The sequence below is a fragment of the Dermochelys coriacea genome, chromosome 6 (genome assembly GCF_009764565.3).
Source record: "Dermochelys coriacea isolate rDerCor1 chromosome 6, rDerCor1.pri.v4, whole genome shotgun sequence".
NCBI classification, from domain to species: domain Eukaryota; kingdom Metazoa; phylum Chordata; order Testudines; family Dermochelyidae; genus Dermochelys; species Dermochelys coriacea.
In genome coordinates this window covers 4,792,652-4,815,569 of record NC_050073.1, presented here as the reverse complement: position 1 = coordinate 4,815,569, position 22,918 = coordinate 4,792,652, and the positions used below count along the sequence as shown (strand labels likewise).

Sequence of the window (22,918 nt, the reverse complement as noted above, 5' to 3'; positions counted from 1 at the left end):
AGGAACATAGAATCATCGGGCTAGAAGGGACCACCAGCATCATCTAGTGTAACTCCAGCCATGCTGCAGGATTTGTTGTGTCTGACCCATCCAAGACGGAGGGCCATCCAGCCTCCTGTTGAAAACCTCCAGTGAAGGAGCTGCCTCGGTGCCCTGTCACTCAAATCCCCACCCCTCTGGGTTAACTGGGATCTAAATGGAGGAACAATTAACAAACGGAGCCACAAGCTGAAGGGCTAATTAGAGGGTGGGGAGGGGGAGAAGCAACTAAAGCAGCTGGGAGCAGACAGATGAAGAGGAAGGAAGCCCTGAAAATGGGTGGGTGGGTTGTGCTGTTTGCTGCTACTAGCACTGCTCCCTTTCCCTGAGAAGAAAGAGGGGAAGCTGCTTGGGAATGCTAAATATGGAAATAGCACCTCGTAGAGAAGGTCAAAAGGAATCATCTGGTCTGGCTTCCTGCATGTTGCAGGCCACCCAGAACCTCACCCACTCACTGCTGTAATTAGGGTGACCAGGTGTCCTGATTTTGGGGTCTTTTTCTTCTGTAGGCTCCTATTACCCCCCCACCCCCTGTCCTGATTTTTCACATGTTCTATTTGGTCACCCTAGCTGTAATAGACCCCTAACTGCTGGCTGAGCTACTGAAGTCCTTGAATCAGGGTTTAAAGACTTTAGTTACAGAGAATTCACCAGTTACACTAGTTTAAGCCTGCGAGTGACCTGTGCCCCATGCTGCAGAGGAAGGCAACCCTCTCCCTCCCCCCTCCCCCCCGCAGCTCTGCCAATCTGAGCGGGAGGAAAATTCCTTCCTGACCCCAAATAGGGCAATCGGTTAGACTGTGAGCGTGTGGGTGTGACCCATCAGCCAGAGACCTGGGAAAGAATTCTCTGTAGTAAGTCGGAGCCCTCCCTACCTAGTGTCCCAATAAACAGTACAATAAAGCCCGGTGGTGATGAAGATGACCTGTACCTATGGTGAGAAAGACTCGCAGGCGGCCACCCCATGGCACCACCCTGCAATCCACAGCCTATTTGTGCTCCATGGAACAGCTGCAATAGGAGAGCCTGAGAAAGTCCTGCTCCCAGACAACTGCAGATATAGGTTCACTTCCCATCAGGCAGAGATTTGAACCTGGGCTTTCTACACCTTGGGCTTTAACCACAGGGCTAAAGCTTCGAAATGGTGATTTGTATAGGATGTCTGAGATCATGGCCTGGCTCAGGCCCAATGGGGGGGAACACCTAGATGGGGTTTAGGTGTGAGACAGGCCCCTGGAGCAAGGACTTTAGGTGGCAGTGTGGTTTCTCACTGGCAAATCTTTAGGTGCTAAAGAGACTTTATCAATGGAAATTCACACACCTAGAGGCTGTCAGTGCTCACAGGATTAGACAGCAGCTAAGAAGGGATTTTGAGGATCTAAATGTTGGATTTAGGTGCCTAAAGTGCACTTCGGATGACCAGATAGCAAGGGTGAAAAATTGGGACGGGGGTGGGGGGTGATAGGCCCCTATATAAGACAAAGCCCTATAAAAGCGGGACATCGGTCACCCTAAGTGCAGTTATCCCTTTGTGGACCTAGCCCGAAAGCTGTTGTAGTGCATTGTTGCCAACCCTCAAGGATTGTTCTGGAGTCTTCAGGAATTAAAGTTGAATCTTTAATTAAAGATTATGTCACGTGATGAAAGCTCCTGGAATGCATCCAGCCAAAATTGGCAACTCACCCATTATTCCTTGTCTGAGGGTCAGAGCCTAAGCTCTGGGCCAAACGCATTATACAAATCTGCAAATGTTCAAAGCATCTCTTTTTGGTGGGGCTGTATGTCGGGAACTCCTTAACCAAATGACCCGCAGTTGTCCCTTGTGGGCTTAAACTCTATGATTCTATTGCACATGGGTTTCAGAGCACCTTGACTGTTAAAGTCAGACACTGATTGGGGTGGCCTGTCAGAGGAAACCCTGGACCAAATAACCCCAAACTAGTACCATTTTCTGTCCTGCTGGTACTGAGGATGGGTAGCAATTTTCAAGACAATCTGAGTAGGCATGTAGGCAGGTTTCCAAGCACTTTGAACTATTGGTTCTTAAGCAAAAAGCTCTGAGTTTAGGGCTTGTTTGCCACAACCAGAGAGCAGTCATCTATGCTGGGGAATTTGCCAGCAGCTCAACTTGAACTCATGACACAGGGGAGGTGCTTGGAATCAATCCTTAAGCTCCTGAGCAATTCTGTTATTAGGGCTACTGCTTTATAGGCTGATTCATCCCAGTCTCACAGTACACCAGCAAACCTTCCCAGGTGCATGCCACTTCAGCAAGCCACAGCAAAACCCTTGTACTACTTTAACTCTTGCTCCCCCAAAGGCGGAGTGAGTGGGTGCTAGACATGAGCAGAGATCAGACCAGATGGAGTGAGATCGGTGCAGGGTGATTACAGCAAAAATTTGAGCCCACAGGTGTGTAGCAAAAAAACCCAACGTGATAAGAACGGAAATGTTACCAACTGGTGCTTTATTCTGCTCAGCAACCCCTTGTCCAAATGACCCCAGATTTGCCCCGCTGACCTTATGCCAGGCCCTTATAGGGCCCAGGGATTTTTAAGAAGCGTTGTGTATGCAAATGCTAACCTAACAACTTCCAATGCTGTGTTCCAGTTGGCTAATACAACCTGCTCTGTCTTGAAAACGCTTGGGGTCTCTGCAAATATTGACTGAGGTACATTAAGAACGGCCATACTGAGTCAGACCAAAGGCCCATCTAGCCCTGTATCCTGTCTTCCGACAGTGGCCAATGCTTGGTGCTTCAGAGGGAATGAAGAGAACAGGTAATTATCAAGCGATCCATTCCCTGTTGCCCCTGGGGAGTGTACAAGTCTCTAACCAGGAGTCTGTTTCAGTTGGATTCGCTGAGGAGAGCTTGCAATGTGAAACAGGAGTTCTGGAGCTGTCTCGGAGGTGGCGAGGCTGCACGGCCTAACCTGAAGGAAGTGTCAGAATCTGTGGGAGCCTAACTGTAAAAAGGTTCCCCCAAGAGACTGTTTAAAAGCTGGAGCAGAGCACAGATCCCGTCCATTCCCACAGGATCTGGCCTGGGTGGTGCTAAGAATGGTGGGGCACATTCCAGCTAGAGCTGAGTGAATAATGAATCTTTTGATTCACCAGCAATTCTGAAAACGAGAGAAAAGAAATCATTTGGGATCAAGCTGAAAACCACATTTTCAGCAAATCAAAAAGGGGGGGGGAATTAGTTTTGGGTCAATGTACATTTTTTTGTTTCAATTTTGAGCATTTTTTAAAAAATCTTTTTGAATTGGAGTTTAATGAAATTGAAGGAAATTCGGAATCCAAAAGTTGTTTTGAACCAACAAAAATCAAAATGTTCCATTTAGAAAATGTCAAAACTTTACATTTGGATTTTTCAGATTTTATTTTTTGTAAATCGACAATTTGGTGAAACTAATGTGAATTTGTGAAATGTTGCCATGGTACAAAATCTGCACTTTTCATAGGGGGGAAAAAAGGTTCAGATGAAACCGTTTGCCCACCTCCAGTTCTGACATTGAGCGAACCAAGACCTGGGGGTGGTAAGTTGGCAGGGAAGGGCCCATCTCCCTGGTAGCGGACCCCAAACCATTTACGGTTTTGGTTAAGTCTACCTGTTCGCTGTCACCCCGGGGGCTTATCAGATGCCAGCGCAGACTGAGGATGGCTGTCTGACGCACTCCCAACAAGAAGAGGTGGTCACAAACTTTCTGTCAAAACTATTTTTCTACAAAAAATTGAGTTTTTGACTAGATGAAAAGCACCCACTGCTTTCCACGGAAAATGTCCATGTTTTGTCAAAAAACCCAAATGTTTGAAAACAGAAATATTTCAATTTGGATCTGCCACAACGGTGCCGTAGGGGATTAATAGATCGGTTGCCTCATGTCTCCAGTCTCCTCTAGGCGGGGGGAGGGCTGAGCTCCCTGGCTGGACTAGATCTTCCATGATGCACTGCAGGTGTAGGAGTTTCATGATGCACCATCTCCTGTCACCTAGAGTAGACCATGATGCATCAGGGGAGAAGTACTCAGACCTGGGAGCCCAGCCTATATAGAATAGGATCATGAGGCACACAATCTACAACTCCCATGATGCATCATCGCCACAGGATTCCCATATGCACAGCCTCCTATCACCTAGGGCAGGCCATGATGCACCATGGGAGATGTAGTCCGACCAGGGAGCCCAGCCGATAGAGAAGGGGCACATGAGAAACCAACAACTCTAATTCAGGTGGCTCTGGGACTCCCAGGATGCACTTTGGTCTGTCTTAGGTGAGAAGGGGAGGTGCATCTTGGGAGTCCTATGCCCATGATGCAACATGGGAAATGTAGTCTGACTAGGGAGACCTATAGGAAAAGGGAGAAGAAGGCACTGTGGCCAGGGACTCCCAAAATGCAACAGCCTCCCGAAGAGCCTGCTAGTCCAAGGGTTCTCAACCTTTTTCTTTCTGTGGCCCCCTCAACATGCTATAAAAATTCCACAGCCCACCTTTGCCACAACAAATGTTTTTCTGCATATGAAATCCAGGGCTGGTGTTCCGGGGTAGCAAGCAGGGCAACTGCCCGGGGTCCCACAGCACGGGGCCCTGTGAAGCTAAGTTGCTCAGGCTTTGGCTTCAGCCACAAGAGGTGGGGCTCCAGGCTTCTGCCCCAGGTTGTGGGATTTCAGCTTTCTGCCCTGAGCTCCAGCAAGTCTAACGCTGGCCTTGCTTGGTGGACCCCCTGAAACTTGCTCGTGCCCCACAGAGGGCCCTGAACCCCTGATTGAGAACTGCTGTGCAAGTCCATGGTGTGGCTGACAGGGTCCTGGCACCCACTGATAGCCTCAGGGCTGGCAGAGCACCACACTTCTCTAGCAGCCATGGGCCGAGCCGGCTGCACCCCGTAGCCCACGGCATGGCTGGCACGGTGCCGCTGCAGGCTGCTGTTGGTGGTGTAGCTGCACCTACAGTCGTGGCACTGGTAGAGTCACTCTCCGGTGGTGGGTGAGGTGGGAGCTCTGCCGGAAGCGATGCTCGCAGTTGGGGCAGGGGTAGGGCCACTCTCTGGTATGGATCCGCTGGGGCATCTTGAGCAGGAAGCCCTGCTCCCAGGGACTCCCCTCCTGCGGTCTAGTGGCCGCTGGGGGATGGAATCCAGCCAGGCCCCTTCCCTGCACCGGGAGAGCAGGGTGGCAAAGGGAGGGAGACCCCGACAGGCAGGAGCGAACCCCCCAACCCCTGCCCCATGGGAGAGAGGAGGGGCCTGGGCTGCCCCGAAGGCCCGGCGGGCTGGGTGGGGGTCCCTGCCTGGCTCAACAGCACAGACCCCCAGGCTGCCCTGGAACTGGCTGGGGAGGGGGGGTGTCTCTCTGGTTCCAGTTCAGTTCCAATCCCCCTAGCCCTGCTGCCACTTCCTCCAGGCAGCGCTCTCCTACGGCAGCTGCTGTGTCTCTCCCTCCCTGGGCTTCTGGCTGTGACTCGCTGCGCCCAGTGCCCCGCTCACCACCCTGGGGCTGCAGCCTGCAGAGGAAGACTTGCTCCGGCGCACACGCGGGACCCAGGCGGCCGGGGCGCTGGGGCAGGAAGGTCCCGGGGCAGCGCCGTGAGATGGGCTCTGCCTGGGAAAGGGAGGAAGACAGAGATGGGGGAGGGGAGAATTACCCCTTCCCAGTTTGGGCTCCCTCCCTTTTCCCCCTCCCATGCCTGTGCGCTGCGCCATGGGGCACAACACAGGGATGCCGGTGTTATAGTAGCACATAGAGGGCAGGTGGCCACACCCACCCCATGCCCTCAATTATATTATTCCTTATGTGTATTGCAGCAGCACCTAGGGGCCCATGCCATGGATTAGAACCCCACAAACTCCCAGTGTGTCCCCCCCCATTTCAGGGACTCCCTGCAACCCCTCCCCCACAAACCCTTCCCTCTGCCAGGGTCTCCACATGCCCCCCATGTCCCTATTGTCTTTGCCCCCCAGTGCTCATTGCTCCTATCAGCTGAGCTCATTGCTCTCACCAGAGGCTCCCTCCACGGCAATTTCTAATTTTGTACATTCGTTCTTGCCTGCCCATCTGAGGGCTCAGTCACGCGGGGTGGCCACCAGCCATGCTCCATTGGGCCACTGGGCCCAGCTGGCTTGGGGGAATGTTGTGAGGCTGGAAGGCAGCCATGACTGCCATCAGCCGTGTCTTCCGTCTCTAGCCAAACCATGGCAGGCCTGGCTGAAGCTGCAGGCTTCGCTAATCAGATGCTAGGGGCTCTGTGTCCGCCCCCCCCCCCCCCCGAGTCTGGTTTTCTGATCTTCTCCAAAATCCCCAGGGGCCTGATCAGCAATGCGGCAAACATTCCCTGGAGTTCTGGAATCAATGTCGTGTCTCATGCCACCTCGTTGGGGGTGGCGCCTCACTTCCCTCAGCTAGCGATTGATCCATCTGTCTGTCTGTCCAATCAATCGGTCCATCCACGTGAGTCAGAGCAGTCTGTGCTCCCTCTACAGGTCACAGATCCATTGTAACCCGGCCCAGTCCCCCTCTGTATGGACACCCATCTATTGCCAGTGGGCCCCAGTCATTGGGTCCCATGTGCTCTCAAGTCCCCTGGCTCTGGCTCTGGGCAGGTTGCAGTCTCTGTTTCCAGCTCTGGGTCTATGGGGCATATGCCCAAGCTCACACCTCTTGCCTGAGCCTGTCCTTGGGACGTGGGACTCCACCATCCAGCCGTCCTAGATCCTGAAACCTTCGGAGTCTCTCCCACCCCCACCCCACCCCCAGTTGCCAAGGCCATGGGCACTCTGGCTGTGGGCCCTCTGGGCCTCTAGTTTAACCCTTTCACGAAAATGGGGTGGGAAACTGTAGAGAGGGGGCATAGCCTCCCTTGGAGACTGATAGGGAGGAGGCACCATTCACCCTTGGTGGGCAGAGCCGTGCCAGCCACGCCCGCCCCACCGGAAGCAGAGAGGTGGGACAGGACATTTAAAAGGCAGGCCCTGCACCATTGGCAGGGCCCTGGGTTAGGACCCAGTGGAGTAGGGTGGCCGCCTACCCACCTTAGGCATAGAGGCCTGCATTTGTCTGTCATCTGCCTGAGCTAGGAGGCCAGAACCTTAGATTGCTTATTGCTCTGCCCTGCCCAGAGCCCCCTAGATCCCTTGCTCCTCTGCCCTGCCAGACAGCTGGAGCCCTTTAGACTGTGGCCTTGCCCCGCCCAGACGGCCAGAGCCCTCTAGACAGTCATTTGGCCCAGTCAGAGGCCCTCATACACTGCTGACTGCTCTGCCTGTCCCGGAGGGCCAGCGCCTTACAGACTGTTGCATCCGATGAAGTGAGCTGTAGCTCACGAAAGCTTATGCTCAAATAAATGTGTTAGTCTCTAAGGTGCCACAAGTCCTCCTTTTCTTTTTGCGGATACAGACAAACACGGCTGCTACTCTGAAACCTGTCATTATAGACTGTTTGTCGCCCTGCCCTGCCCAAAGAGTCTGAGCCTTGAGAGTGCTAGTTCCCCCTTTCAGACACGCTAGTGCAGGGGCATGGCCTCCCTCTGAGACTGATGGGGAGGGACGGCCACAGACCCTTACAGAAAGCAAAAGAACACAGGCTGAGCAAAGGGATTTCCTAACCCCAGTGACTTTACTATTAAAGCCCTTGAGCATTACAGAGCTTTGAAAACAAGCACAAAGCACTACCAGTCCCCTGCTCTGAGCTGGACCCAGCTGGGAGTTTGTCCGTGTTTCAGGCTGGTGAGGGTCCCTCTTGCCCTCTCCTTCCCCTGCACATCTGGATTACTTGAGCCCCCATGCTCCATAGAGCCAGTAGTTAAGAGACATTCAGAGTTGGTAGCTGCAGATTGCTGCGTCCTGGATGGTCCTTCAGCAAGTGTCAAGCCCTTCCCTGTATGGGGCGGCTCTCTGGGATGCAGGACAATAGGCCACCCTTGGGCAGCTGTAGACCCACATTGAGCAAGTGTTACAAAAGGTTTCATAGTAGAAGCCGTGTTAGTCTACAGCTCACTTCATTGGATGCATTCAGTGGAAAGGGAGTTTGTACTATAAATTGGAGCTCACATGGGAACAGCTCAGAGCCCAGGGTGTGCTGGGGGGCATCTGTGGGTTCATCTTCCCAGGCATTAGGAAAAAAGCTCTCAGAAGTGAGAAGGACTGGAGTAGTTGGATAGATAGTTATCCAGTCATGGACCAAACCCCTTTGAATTATTTGTTAGGTATATTACAGGAGAGCCTCGGAGCCTCAGTTAAGGGGCAGGACCTCACTACACCAGGTGCCGTACAAACACAGAACAAAAAGACAGTCCCTTCTCTAAAGAACTTATAGACTTCTGGAGGCAGATTGGGGGTGATGGATTCTAAACTCTCCCAGGGGAAAATGCATCAGTTGGTGGAGTATTGGTGGGGGATCCCATAGGGCCAGCAGGTGACCAGGCTGAGGTTGCTGCCATCTGCATTAGACACACAGGGATGTCCCCCAGTGAGGGCTTGGCTGTTTCTTTGCAAGATGACGTACATGGGGCCGATATAGACTCTGCCCCTGCAATGAGGATGTAGGTCACGAGATGGGAAAAGATTGTTGATCAATAAAGGGGTGCCCAGAAAGTTCCATGGCAGATGAATTGTTGAGTCCAGGAGGGTTCCATGGAAGCTGAGGCAGATGGAACATTGGGTTTATAAAAGGCTCCATGGTGGTTGAGATGGACAGAACATTGGCTTTATGAAGGTTCCATGGCAATTATGGTGGATGGAACATTGGATTCATGAAGGTTCCATGGAAGTTGTAGCAGATGGAACATTGGGTTCTTGAAGGTTGAAGCCAGGAGGGTTCTGTGGCAGTCGGAAATGGGAGTTGAGTGGGAGCAATGGGTAAGGGATCCCTTCTGTGATCATTTCTCAGGGGCTGGTCCAATGGCACTCAGCCCAGGCCTCAGCTGGAGAAGTGTGCCCAATTCTGGGCACCGAGCTTTAGGAAAGATGTGGACAAACTGGAAAATCCAGAGGAAAGGAACAAAAATAATACAAGCTTTAGAGAACCTCTGAGGAAAGGTTAAAAAAAAACAGGCATGTTTAGTCTTGAGAAAAGAAGGCTGAAGGGGGACTGATAACAGTCTTCAAATATGTTCAGGGCTGTTACAAAGAGGACAGTGATCAATTGTTCGCCATGTCCAGCGAAGGCAGGACCAGAAGTAATGGGCTTAATCTGCAGCAAGGGAGATGTAGGATAGGTTAGAGGTTTCCTAGGGAGGTTGTGGAAGCTGCAATATAGCAGGTTTTTAAGAACAGGTTGGACAAACACCTTTCAGGGATGGTCTAGGGTTACTTGGACCTGCCTTTGCACAGGGGGCTGGACCTGATGACCTCTCAAAGTCCCTTCCAGCCCTACATCTCTGTGATTCTCTGAGCCCTCAGAGAAAGGCTGGGGGAGGGGAGGGCTCCTGCCAGGAGTCAGGCAGGGCAGGAGGGAGCTGGAAGCCACACCTACCATGAAGATGATACTTAGCAAGACAAGACAGTGTTCTGCCGGGGTTTACATCAGGATCAGAGCGGCAAATCGTGATAACTGGGAGCCCAAGCCAGCTTCTGAGCTTCCCTGAAGGCGAGAACAACATGTCCAAGGCCATGCTGAGTCCTGAGACAGGACCCTCATCACGGAGATGGGGGGAGGCAGATCCGGTGGGGAAGTTTATTTCCAACAGATACAATTGACTAACACAACAGCAGACTGGATCATCACCAGAACCAGCCAGGGGGTGGGATCCAGGTGCCTGCTGGGAACCAAGAGCCAAGGGTGGGGCTGGCTGAATGCCAGCTGCCCCAAGCTCAGGAATGGACGTTCCCCAGGTGCCACTGGGCTCCTGAGCTAGCAGGTCTGTGCATCATGGAGAGAGGAGCCAGGCGCTGGAGATACCACCAGACGCCCTCACCCCCCACCTAGCCATCTGGGAGCATACGTTTGTCTGGCCTCTGAGAGCAGCCCCCTCCAGTTTCCAGCAGCCTCATGCACCCCTCCTCATGGCTCCCAATACTTCCCTTCCCCAGCCCCTGGGAGAAGGGAAGGAGCAGAGAGTGAGGTCCAGAGCTGTGAAGTTCCAGGGGAATGAAGGAACAGGTCTCCCACACTCCACCCAGTAGTGGGCACAGACAAAAGGCCCCATGTCCTTCAGAGATCACTCCCTCACTACTGTGGGGATTCTCAGCTTTTCCCTACCAGGATCCCACTGCCATATAACTAGGAACCCTCCCTCTTAGCAACAAGGAAGGGTTACCATGACCCCCTTTGAGGGGCAGCGATCCCAGGCTAAGAACCCTGCCTTGTGGCCTCTAAGCATTTCTAATAGCCCCATCTTGACTGGGGCAGAAGGGACCACCACATTCACTTCCTTCCCCACTTCAACTAATTTCCACCCGTGGGCCCCTCAGTCACTCCCGTCCCCCCTTCCACCCATACACACATTGCACCCATATCGCAATGCCTACGTGGTACATCACTAGTCTTGAGTCAGACGGGCTGTGCCTCGCCTCAGGGGAAAATCTATGTCAGGTCTCTGGGCTGATGTGATTCCTAAGGAGCTTGCTTCCTTCTCGCTAAAGAGGCCTGGTCCCAGGTCTCCAAGGCCCTTGGTCTCTAAGGAGGCCTGCTCCCCAAAGAGGCCTGGTCTCTGGTCTCTAAGGAGCCTTGGTCCCTAAAGAGGTCTGGTCCCAGGTCTCCAAGGTCCTTGGTTTCTAAGAAGGCCTGGTCCCAGGTCTCCAAGGTCCTTGGTTTCTAAGGAGGCCTGGTCCCTAAAGAGGCCTGGTCTTTGGTCTCTAAGGAGGCCTGGTTTCTAAGGTTCCTAAAGAGGTGTGAACAGTTAATAGAATTGTCCTCGCATGGGGACTCTAGGCCACATGGACCCTCCGGTGCCGGACAAGGTGGGAGCTGAGGATGAAGCTCCTCCCGCACTCTGGGCATTTGTAGGGTTTCTCTGCCAAATGGGTGCGCTGGTGCTGATTCAGGGTGGAGCTGTCACCAAAGCCCTTTCCACACTCGAGGCACTTGTAGGGCCGCTCACCGGTGTGGGTGCGCTGGTGCTGGATAAGGGCCGAGCTGTCCCCAAAGCCCTTCCCACACTGGGTGCATTGGTAGGGCCGCTCCCCGGTGTGGGTGCGTTGGTGCTTGATGAAAGCCGAGCCCCAGCTGAAGCTCTTCCCACACTTGGGGCAGCTGTAGGGCCGCTCCCCGGTGTGGGTCCGCTGGTGCTTCACCAGCGTTGACTTGTGCCGGAAGCTCTTCCTGCACTGGGGGCATTTGTAGGGCTTATCGCCACGGTGGGTCCTCTGGTGCCCGATTAGGGTGGAGCTGTGGCTGAAGCTCATCCCGCAATCAGCGCATTTGTAGGGGCGTTCCCCTGTGTGGACCCGCTGGTGCTGGACCAGGTGCGAGTTCCGGCTGAAGTTCTTCCCGCACTCGGTGCATTTGTAGGGCCGCTCGCCCGTGTGGATGCGCTGGTGCTGGATGAGATAGGAGCTATCGCTGAAGCTCTTCCCGCAGTCAGGGCATTTGTAGGGTCTCTCGCCGTGATGTACCTTCTGGTGCCGGGTAAGGCCTGACTTGTCTCCGAAGCTTTTCCCGCAGTCCGGGCATTCGTAAGGCCGCTCGCCCGTGTGGGTGCGGCGGTGCTGCAGGAGGTAGGAGCTGTCGTTGAAGCCCTTCCCACAGTCAGGGCATTTGTAGGGCCTCTCACCCGTGTGGATCCGCTGATGCTTGGTGAGGTGGGAGCTCTGGCTGAAGCTCTTCCCGCACTGGGAGCAGCTGTAAGGTCTCTCCCCCGTGTGGATCCGCTGGTGCTTAGTAAGGTCCGAATACTGGCTAAAGCTCTTCCCACATTGCCCACAGATGGTCAGTCTCTGGGGGACAGACATGCTATTGAGAAGCCCAAGTCCATTTTCCACCCCTCGGAGTTCTTCCTCCTGCCATCCCACCCTGTTGGCCTCTCCCTGCTCGGGGCTCTGTGAAGGCCTGTATGGCTCTCGCTGGGGATTCTCCTCCTCCTTCCTGGCACCTGCTGGGAGAAAGAGAAAATCCAGTTCCCTGAGACAGGGAGAAAGGGGGCAGTAAAGGGATTTAGAATATCAGGGTTGGAAGGGACCTCAGGAGATCATCTAGTCCAACCCCCTGCTCAAAGCAGGGCCAATCCCCAATTTTTGCCCAGATCCCTAAATGGCCCCCTTGAGGATTGAACTTACAACCCTCGGTTTAACAGGCCAATGCTCAAACCATTGAGCTATCCCTCCCCCCCTCTGTTTGTCACCAAACAGAAAACCCTATGGGCAGGAAGCAAAACCCCCCCAAACCCTTCCCAGAGGGGAGATGAGGGGCCAGCAAAGGAATTTGTCATTCACCCATTGATATGTCTGAAAAGTTTAATCTGGTTATGAAGGACTGGAGAAGGGAGAAAGTCACCTAACCTCTCTGTGTTGTGTCTACTCATCCTAATCTAATCTATGAATCCTCCCTTATCACATGGCAGTTTATGGTATCCATTTGTCCAAATCCTGGGTCTAGTTCTGGTGTCCACAACTTCAAAAAAGGTGTTAACAAATTGGAGAAGGCTCAGAGAAGAGCAACAAGAATGATTTGTCCATTCTGGACAACCTGCTTTATAGCATACAAAGAAATGGAAGTGACTTGATCACGGTCACTGGAAGACAATATCATAGATTCTAAGGCCAGGAGGGACCATCTAGTCTGACTTCCTGTGCAACACAGGCCAGAGAACGTCCCCCCTTATAATTCCTGTCTGAACCAGAGCAGGTCTTCTAAAAAAAACAACCCCACCTAATCTTGATTTTTCAAATTGCTCCTGATAGAGAATCCACTATAATCCTTGGTCAGTTGTTAAAATGGTAAATTGCCCTCACCATCAAATATTTTCACCTTGTTTTCAGTCTGAATTTGTCTAGCTTCAAATTCTAGCCTTTGGGTCCTGTTAGACCTTTGTCTGCTAGACTGAAGAGCCCACTACTAAAAGTTTGTTCCCCACATATGTAGTTACAGACTGTGCTCAAATCACCCCTTAACCTTCCCTTTATTAAGCTCAATAGATTGATCTCCTGGAGTCTATCATTCTAAGGCAGGTTGTCTAATCCTTTAAACATTCTCGTGGCTTTTCTTTGACCCCTCTCTATTTTATCAACATCCTTCTTGAAGTGTGGACCCCAGAACTGGACAGTAATGGCATCACCAGTGCTGTATACAGAGCTAATATCACCTCCTCATTCCCTAGCTCATACACCCAAAGATCATATTAGCTCGCTTCGTTACAGCACGTCTGGGAATCAAGTGAAGATGAGCTGCTTATCATTACCCCCTCCCCTAGTTCTTTTCAGAGTCACTCCTTCCCAGGATACAGCTCTCTCTGGTATCTTTGAGACAGGAGATCTTTTTAATCTACTGGGCAAAGGGAGAACGAGATCCAACAGCTGGGAATTGAAGCTGGACTAATTCAAACTGGAAATAAGATATTGATTCTTAACAGTGAGGGGATTTAGTCAGTGGATCAGCCTTACCAAAGGATGTGATGGATTTTCCATTACATCGAGACTGGATTGTCTTTCTTTAGGGAGACAGTGCGGCCTACTGGACAGAACACTAGGAGTCCTGGGTTCTATTCCTGGCTCTGCTACTGGTAGGCCTTGGGCAAGTCCATTTCCCTCTCTGTACCTCAGTTTTCCCATCTGTAAAACAGGGGAAAGGAGCCCACCTCTATGAGAGTCCCATGGCGATGCTCTCCAGCCTGGGCTACGCAGGAAGGGCAGGCTGGACAGCCATTGGGGTTACTTTTGACAAACCATCTAGGGATCTATGGATGGTCCCCTCTGATTTTCCAATCCATGACACTAATCAGCCTGCCACAAGCCTTTCCGAATACTCCCCTAGCCCAGTTTCTCTAGTGCCCCCATCCAGACCAAGGCCACCAAGTCTAGTTATCGAGGCAGAGATATGGGGAATGAGTGAGGGTATGTCTGCTCCAGTGTGAGCAGCCCCGCAAGTCACTGGATCCTCTGGTGCTGCCTTTCCCCTTGCAGGTGGGTTGCAATGCCAGGGGTTCTGGGGAGCACATCCCACAATGCTTTGTGCTGCACTCAGCTGAGCTTGCTCTGATTCTTTCCCAGAGCATCCTAGAGAGGCCTTCTGGGCACATGGGGATCGTGGGAAGGCGTCAGTGGACTAACGGCGCTCAAGGGGCTTAGCCAGCATCCTCACTGTGAAGTGGGGAGGTTACCAGCCAGGTTGAACACCTGAGGAAAACCCCTATGGGTGGCGAGTGGCCGGATCACCTGGCCAAGCTAAATGAAGGAGTCTGCCGCTGGCTAGGTCTTCAGAAGCCAAGAGGATTCCGGTGGGGCCTGGAAGCCAAACGCTATCAAGAGATGGTGCCCTTGTCCCCTGGGGAGAAGGGCCAGAAATAGGGACACTCCTTGGCGCCGGCTGGGGACGCTACTGAGCGAGTGGAGACAGAACTGGGGGGCTCCCGCTGGCTTGGCTGGGACCCCAGCTTCCCCCCGTCATTCCCAGCCGGTGTCGCTCATTCCTCACCTGTGTGGGCGCCTCTGGGGGTCTCCCGTTCCTGGGAGCCCTGAAGATCCGGGACCCTCGGCTCTTCCCCTGGCTCCATGCGGGGGATCGCGGCCGGGCCGGGGAACGCTGCTCGGTGAAATCTCCCCTCGGGGCAGAGAACGCGGCCAGGCTTGAACCCCGGCCCCGCTCTCTGCTGGGGGGAGGCGGGATCCGGGCCGGGGACCGTGCGGGGCAGCGGGATCTTGGGGGAGAACCGGGCTCCTCAACCAAGCTGGGCTGGGCTCGGCTCCGGTCCCCTCCGGGCAGCGATTTCCTGCCGCTGGTGGTGTCTCCGGAGCCGGGCACTCAGCCCTGCGCGCACCCGGCCGGGCCAGGACCCGCGCTGCGGGGCGGCTGGGCAGGAAGGTCCCTGCGCTGCTCCGGCCCCGCGGCTGGCAGCTCCCTGGGAAGCGGAAGGTTCAGGAGTGCGGTGGATTTAACCCGTTCTTCTCCGGGCCTTGCGGAGACACCGCTGGTTAGAGTCACTTCCGATGCCCCCGCCTCTCTACCGTGGTTAGCTCGCAGGCTTGTCCTAGCTGGGTCCAGCACCCCTGACCCCCCTAGGCCCCAATCCCTTCCCCCGAGAGCTAGGATTAAAAGTAGAACCCAGGAGTCCTGACTCCCAGCCCGCATACTATCCCCCTAGACCCCAATCCCTTCCCCCGAGAGCTAGGGATAGAAGTAGAACCCAGGAGTCCTGACTCCCAGCCCCACACTATCCCCCTAGACCCCAATCCCTTCCCCCGAGAGCTAGGGATAGAAGTAGAACCCAGGAGTCCTGACTCCCAGCCCCCACACTATCCCCCTAGACCCCAATCCCTTCCCCCGAGAGCTAGGGATAGAAGTAGAACCCAGGAGTCCTGACTCCCAGCCCCCACACTATCCCCCTAGACCCCAATCCCTTCCCCCGAGAGCTAGGGATAGAAGTAGAACCCAGGAGTCCTGACTCCCAGCCCCCACACTATCCCCCTAGACCCCAATCCCTTTCCCCGAGAGCTAGGGATAGAAGTAGAACCCAGGAGTCCTGACTCCCAGCCCCCACACTATCCCCCTAGACCCCACTCCCTTCCCCTGAGAGCTAGGGATAGAAGTAGAACCCAGGAGTCCTGACTCCCAGCCCCCACACTATCCCCCTAGACCCCACTCCCTTCCCCCGAGAGCTAGGGATAGAAGTAGAACCCAGGAGTCCTGACTCCCAGCCCCCACACTAACCCACTGGACCCCACTCCTTTCCCCCCAGACCTGCCGATAGAAGTTAGAGCCCAGGAGTCCTGACCCACTGCTTCAATTCTTATATAGGCAGAAGACTCCTCAAAACTTCCAAACAATGATGTGAGACATGCAGAAGGTGACAAAAGAGATCCAGGAGAGGTGATGAATATACACAATAACCCTCTGTAGTTAAGATGTTCAATGGGCCGAGAGTATGTAACAGAGCTTCCTTACACCTGTGCTATCCAGATACAAGAGGAGAGATTATGAGTAGGGCCCTACCAAATTCACAGTCCATTTTGGTCAATTTCACAGTCATAGGATTTTTAAAATAGTAAATTTCATTATTTCAGATATTTAAATCTGAAATTTCATGGTGTTGTAGGGATCCTGACCCAAAAAGGAGCTGGGGGGGGGCACAAGGTTATTGTGTGTGGGGGGAGGGAGGCAGTTGCAGTACTGAAACCCTTACTTCTGTGCTGCTGGCCACGGCCTGCCTTCAAAGCTGGGAGCTGGAAAGCGGCGGCTGCTGGCTGGGAGCCCCGCTCTGAAGGCAGCGCCGCCGCCAGCAGCAGCACATAAGTCAGAATGGCCTGGTGTGGCGTTGCCACCCTGACTTCTGCGCTGCTGCCTGCAGAGCTGGGCCCTCAGTCAGCAGCCGCCACTCTCCAGCCACCCAGCTCTGAAGGCAGCAGTGCAGAAGTGAGGGTGGCATGGTATGGAATTGCCACCCTTATTTCTGTGCTGCTGCTGGCAGGGCGCTGCCTTCAGAGCTGGGCACCTGGTCAACAGCCATTGCTCTCTGGCCACCTAGCTCTGAAGGTAGCACAGAAATAAGGGTGGCAATACCGTGACCCCCCCATAACCTTGCAACCGCCCTGCAACATCCTGTGGATCAGGCCCCCAATTTGAGAAACGCTGGTCTCCCCCCCGAAATCTGGTATTTTGTGTGTTTTTACCATATACCATACAGATTTCAGGGGGGAAGACCAGATTTCACGGTCCATGACATGTTTTTCATGGCTGTGAATTTGGGAGGGCCCTAATTATGAATAATGTGAGACCACATTATTGGACAAGCTTGTGAGGCTCTAAGCGCTCCTTGATGGTGTTTCTGTTTGTATTGTTTTGCATGGATCCCTCACCCAGTGCGGAGATGCAGCTGTTTCGGGGGTAGAGTGTGGGGACTGTTTATATAGGGATCCCTTACCTAACCCTAAGATGCAGCTGCCTCTTGGGTGGGGTGCAGGGTTGTTTATACAGGATCCCTCACCTGATGCTAAGAAGTAGCCACCTCGGAGTGGGGTGCGGGGCTGTCTATACAGGGATACCTCACCCATTGCTGAGATGCAGCCACCTCTGAGGTGGAGTGTGGGAGCTGTTTCTATAGGATCCTGCACCTGAATCTGAATGCAGCCACCTCTGGTATGGGGCATGAGGGCTGTTTGTACAGAGATCTCTCCTGATTTTTAAACCAATTTTATGATTTTTTTTAGGATATATTTCATGAGTTTTGAAGACTCCAGGCCTGGCAAAACCAAGATTTGTATTATGATAATAATTCCTAGCTCTTATTTTCATTTGTAAATCTCAGGTCACTTTACAAGAGAGGGCAGTATCATTATCCCTGTGACACCCTGGCACCCCTGTATTCACCACTGTCATATAATTTTAATATGTTTTGTACAATGCATGCCTTGTGAGGTATCCTTCTAAAAGTCTTGATCTGTCTAACATTAATATCCTGTTGGATTGTAGGTGTTATCATTGTATGCGTTACTGAAAGATGTTGTGAAGTTGAAAACACCCACAACCAGCCTTTCAGGTACAACGATGGAGTAGCCAGACAGTGTTAATTGCTGTCATCAACACCCATCCAGGGAAGAATCCACTAGCACAGGAACTCTGTATAAGGAAGTTTCCTCGGAGGGAGCACGTAGGCAATGGAGAATGTTTGGCCAATGCAGCAGACTCCCCATGTCACATGCATAGACTTTCTGGCAAGCTGGAAGAACCTATAAATGATGAGGAGTGACATCATGACTTGGTCTTCATTCCCCCACTACTCAACACCTGAAAGAAGCTCTGGAAGACAAGCTGAAGCTTGTGCCTCAAGACTCTGTAAGCCTGCTTGTATCATCAGACAGGGTGAGATATTGCTGATTCAAATCCAATCTACTTTGTATAAGACTTAGTTTGCGATTTTGTTTATGTATTAGGTAATCTACTTTGATCTCTTTGCTATCACTTAAAATCTATCTCTCTGTAGTTAATAAACTTGTTTTATGTTTTATCGAAACCAGTGTGTTTTTGCATGAAGTGAGTGGGAAAATCTCAGCTCAGCTAACAAAGGCATGGTGCAAATCTTTCCCATATTGAGGGGGAAGCGAACTATATTAATGAGCTTGCATTGTACAGATCCCTGTGCAGTGCAAGATGGTATAATTCTGCTGGAGTAGGGGTGCAAGGCTGGGGAGCTGTCTGGCGCTGCCATTGTTGATCCATGAGCGGCTTAGGGAAAGCACTCAGGTAGGCATGTCACACCACCTACTGTTGTGTGGAGTGTTAACAGGGCCTGGAGAGGCTGGCTGAGTCACCAACAAAGCAGTGTGAGAGAGGCCAACCCAGCTGAATGGTTGGGGGGGGCACAGTGGTTCCAATGGCTTCCAGAGTGCACTCTGGGGGTACAATCCATCACAATCCCCATTTTACAGATGGGGAAACAGAGGCACGGGAAAATGAAGTGATTTGCCCAAGGTCACCCAATGGCAGAGCCAGGAATAGAACCCAGATCTCCAGAGTCCCACCCTAGTGCTTTATCCACTAGGTTTGCTCTGCACACACTTTTTATCCAGATATTACTATGTCAGTTAGCGGTGTGATGTTAAAATCAATATAGCAGCACAACTGCTAGCATAGAGGTATTTACACCAACATATAAATATCTTATACCAGTGCAGCTAGTCCCCTACCTTTATAGTGTTGATGGCTTAATTCCCTTATTGATAAGATAGCAAATAACTCAGCTCCATCAGTTCACTAAACAGTGAGAAATCAGCACAGACAGAGGTGTTCAGACCTCACCCACCTGCAAGGAAGAGCCGTTAAACCAGTGATACTCAGACCAGAACAGGAGCCAAATTAGCGATCAACATTACCCCAAAGAGCCACAGTAGTCTGAATTCATTGCTTCATTCTCTCTCTCTCTATATATATATGTATATATAATTCTTACAGCAAAATAACTGACCAAGTATTATTATTTTATTAACTACAATTGGTTAATAACATAGTAGAAGCTTCCTGCTTGATTAATAATTAAATCACAGAGTGTTTTAGTATCATGTGCTGCAAAAAGCTGCAGGAGACACATTAAAGAGCCACTTGTGGTCGTGAGCCTCAGTCTGATTATTACTGCATTAAACTATCCCAAAAGCATGAGCTCACTTCTGCCCATATTATAATCCTTTTGTGTACGGCAGATACGTTTCCCAAATTCCCCTGTATTAACACAAACCTTTCATCCCTTTTTCCTATCTAGTTCTGTTCCCATTTTTCAGGTTCAAAAGCCACCTGCTCCGATTATTTCTAGCCTTGTATCTAGTTAAAGACCCCTGTATCAATTATCCCTAAAAGATAACCAGACAGGCCTAGCACTCTGTTTATATTTGCTATTGCTTCTGACAGGTTCTGCATACACAGACAACAGAAGTCACATACAGTCAGGCTTGGAAGGATGACATTTTTATTGGTAAATGTTGATTTAGCCGTACACACACAAACTGATGAAAAGCTATTTCCATTGATAACCATCAAAATGTACAGATTTGCAAAGGAAGAAAAACACTGCTTGAGAAAGAAAAATTTGATCCAAGGATATTTACTTTGCATAGTTTGACATGTGATGTTGGCAATTTGTGTTTTAGTTATAAAGCTGTAACGTTGTGAATCTCAACATCTGTTGTTGAATAATTATTGTCTGCCCATCCCCATTGTCTGCCGTCTCCCCAATTTCCTGCAACTGTGAACATTTAAATTGACAAAAGGAGAAAAAAATGCTTAAAACAGAATTTTGCACAACTGTAAACTGACAAAAATGGGTGGGGAGGGGGAGAATGCTTTAAAACCACCGTCAATATTATCCATGGAAATGATTAAAAAATAAAAATCTGATTCTGTCAAGCCTACATACATTTCACCTGTTAAGGAGTTTCCACAATAAAGCTTAGCATAAGTGGCATTTGGGGAGTCTGATTCATGGTTATGCAACTTAGCATACGTACAAAGCCTTCTAAAATGTATATGATATTGGCTAACAATAGGAATAGAGGTGGTTGTATCTCAGATTCAGGTGCAGGATCCTAAGCTATAATGCCATAAGCATGGGGGTGGGTTGTGCCCCTTTACTAGTATACCAGTTACAATTTTTTCTGTGCAGGCAAGGTCTAAGAGATTTAGTTCTTTTTATGCAGAAGCATCACACTTTTGGAAACATGTCAGAAACCTTGCATGGCAAAAGGTGATGTTTGGATAAGGACCAGTCAAAACAAAAGGGAAATAGATTGATCCAGAAATGGTCATTTTCAGTATTTGGCAAACAACATCTGAGAGATGCCCGGACCCTGGTTCTAATCTTTGGCCTTGCCTGGGATTGAAAGGTGTGACTTTAGCTCCATCTAATCAATGCTTTCTAAAACTCTTGTGCAGGGAAAATGATGGCACTGGAGCACCTGCTAAATTAAGGAAGATGAAGACTATTATTATTAATTGTAATCTGTATTACGGCAGTGTAAGCTTGCAGCAGTGAGCCTCACAGGGTTAACAGGGCTTGGGCTAGTACTTTAAAATATTGTGTAGACAGCACTTTGAAGTTGCAGCCTGGACTGGAGCTCAGAGTCTGAAGCCTAAGGAGGGGTCTGGATGGTATCCTAGGACTGTGTTATGGCCACGTACAGGAGGAAATTGACTGGGGATAGCTATTCCACAATAACTCGCCAGGAGGATGCTCTATTCTACTACAGTATAAGAGGGCCTTGATCTAGTTTATCTTAAACCAGTTTAGATCCTTTTGCTCTGGAAGTGGATTAAGCTAAAATGGAACCAGGTTGCTGGCCTGATTCCCCAGCCCTGGAAGGAATGATGCCTCACAGAGTCTGGGTCACTCCTTCCTCAGAGCTTTGGATGATGCCTCTGGTCAGTTGCAGTTGGTGAGGACAATTCCACTGATGTCAATGGCCAGGCCTCCATTGATGTTACCAGCCTCTGATTTGTGCCCCAGGTTAGCTGCAGATGGTGAGAGAAGTTTCACAGATATCAATGGCCAGACCTCCGCTCACACCAGCGACCAACAATGGCCTTTGGCTCACCATGCCCCTGGTCAGCTGCAGATGGTAAGGGATGTTCCATTGACATCAACAGCCAAACAACTTCATTGATGACAATGGCCTTTGGCTTGTGTCCCTGGTCGGCTGCAGGTGGTGAGGGGAGTTCTGCTGAAGTAGGATTCTCCGTGGTGGGATTTTCCAATCCCTGCAGCCTGGCACAGCCCCACCCCCAGTTCTTTTCCCCATGGTTCCTCTGGTGCCTTGTGAGCTGGGGGCTAAGGCTGAAGGCCTCCTCACACTCATAGCATCCGGACAGTTTCTCCCTGGTGTGGATCCTCCAGTGGAAAGTGAAGGAGTATCTCAGGTGGAAGTCCCTCCTGCATTGGGGATATGGGTAGGGTCTCTCCCTTGTGTGGGTCTGGTGGTGCCGGATCAGGGTGGTCCTGGTGCCAAAGCTCCTCTTGCTGTCAGGGTAGAGGAGGCATCTGCCTCTGAGGTGGGTGTGCTTGTGTTCCTGGAGGTTGGATCTCTGCAGGGAGCCGCTCCTGCAGTAAAGGCACCTTTGTGGCCACTCCCCGATGTGGGTGCACTGATGCTCGACCGGCCCATCACTCTCCCTGAAGTCCTTCCCACACTTGGGACACTTGTAGTGCTGCTCCAGCACCCACTGTGTCCTCTAGTGTTGAGTGAAATGCAAGGCCAACCAGAAGCCTTGTCACCACAGCCACACTAGGAGGGCTACTCTTCAGGGGGGTATGCTGGTGCTGCAGGGCATGGGAGCTCTCAGCAAAGCTCCTCCCTTATTTGGTGCCCTTGTAGGGCTCCTCTCCGGTGGGGATGACCAGTGGGTGGCCAGGTTGGAGCTGTAGCTGAAGCCCCTCCCACAGTCAGGACATTTGTAGGGGTGGGTCTGGCAGTGATGGAGCAGACACCAAAGCCCTTCCCGCAATCAAGATGTTGATGGGGTCTCCTCACTGCATGGGCACTTTGGTGCTTGGAGGGGGATTATCTCTGCCTGGACCACCACCCACACTCAGGACATGCCTGGAATCTTTTCCCAGTGAGAACCACGTGGTGCAGTGCTAGCATCACGCTCCCCCCAAAGCCCTTCCCAAGGTTGGGGCATCAGTCTGGGTGCTCACCCATGTGGGTGTGCTGGTGTTTCACCAGATTTATTCTCTGGACATCTTTTCATGTTCTCTTTCTCCTTCTAAGCAAGATTTTCCTCCCCTGGCCTGGGATCCGTCTTGTCCTGACTCTCGCTTGCATCTTCAGGCTCGGGGCTCTGGGCTCTTGCAGGCCATTCCTGCTGGTGATTCTCCTCCATCCTGGCACCTGCTGGGAGGCAGAAATAATCCAGCCGGGGCTCATTTCCTGTGCTGGGGAGAGAGGGGGCAGCAAAGGGGTTTGTCACTGAGCAGAAAACTTGATGGGCAGGAAGCAAATCCCCCCAAACCCTTCCCTGAGGGGAAAGGAAGGGCCAGGTCTATCCCAAGAGCCCAGGAAAGGCCTCAGAGAAAGGCTGGGGGATGGGAGGGCTCCTGCCAGGGGTGGGATCTAGGAGTGATGCCTGCTGTGAGAACAGGAACCTTTTGGGAATGATACAGAGCGAGACGAGACAGAACTGGGGGGCTCCTGGTGGCCTTACTGGGGTCCCAGCTTTTCCTTTCAGTCCCAGACAATCTCTGAGACGGTGTCACTCTTATCTGTGTGGGATCCTCTCAGGATCTCCCTTTCCCTGGAGCCCTGGAGATCTGGGA

At 51.8% G+C, this 22,918-nt stretch overlaps 2 protein-coding genes across 9 annotated transcripts in view; one reads left to right on the top strand and one right to left on the bottom strand.

Annotated features, from left to right (window-relative positions):
• LOC119856526 (zinc finger protein 572-like) overlaps window positions 1-22,918 on the top strand; it is a 568,866-nt gene that overhangs the window by 48,929 nt on the left and 497,019 nt on the right. The window lies entirely within an intron of this gene.
• On the bottom strand, window positions 2,483-15,191 carry LOC119856537 (zinc finger protein 436-like). Of its 7 annotated transcripts, XM_043517298.1 has the most exons (4): window positions 14,602-15,094; window positions 11,075-12,067; window positions 9,508-9,615; window positions 2,483-3,161 (listed from the first exon to the last, which is right to left on the bottom strand). In XM_043517298.1, exons 1-4 carry the CDS (start codon window positions 14,678-14,680, stop codon window positions 3,094-3,096), a joined length of 1,248 nt encoding a protein of 415 aa, XP_043373233.1. In that variant the 5' UTR covers window positions 14,681-15,094; the 3' UTR covers window positions 2,483-3,093. The 7 variants fall into 7 exon arrangements, with proteins under 7 accessions (XP_043373233.1, XP_043373234.1, XP_043373235.1 ...); XM_043517299.1 differs by lacking the exon at window positions 9,508-9,615 and having other exon boundaries at window positions 14,602-15,087; XM_043517300.1 differs by lacking the exon at window positions 9,508-9,615 and having other exon boundaries at window positions 11,075-12,064; window positions 14,602-15,079.

Coding starts and splice junctions, on each gene's coding strand:
- LOC119856537 (XM_043517296.1), bottom strand. CDS start 14,680: ATGGAGCCAGGGGAAGAGCCGAGGGTCCCGGATCTTCAGGGCTCCCAG. Junction 12,068..14,601: donor CCCCAGAGGCGCCCACACAG/GTGAGGAATGAG, acceptor TCTTTCTCCCAG/CAGGTGCCAGGAAGGAGGAG. Junction 9,616..11,074: donor GCACCAGCGCACCCACACCG/GTGAGCGGCCCT, acceptor TCTCGCCTTCAG/GGAAGCTCAGAAGCTGGCTT.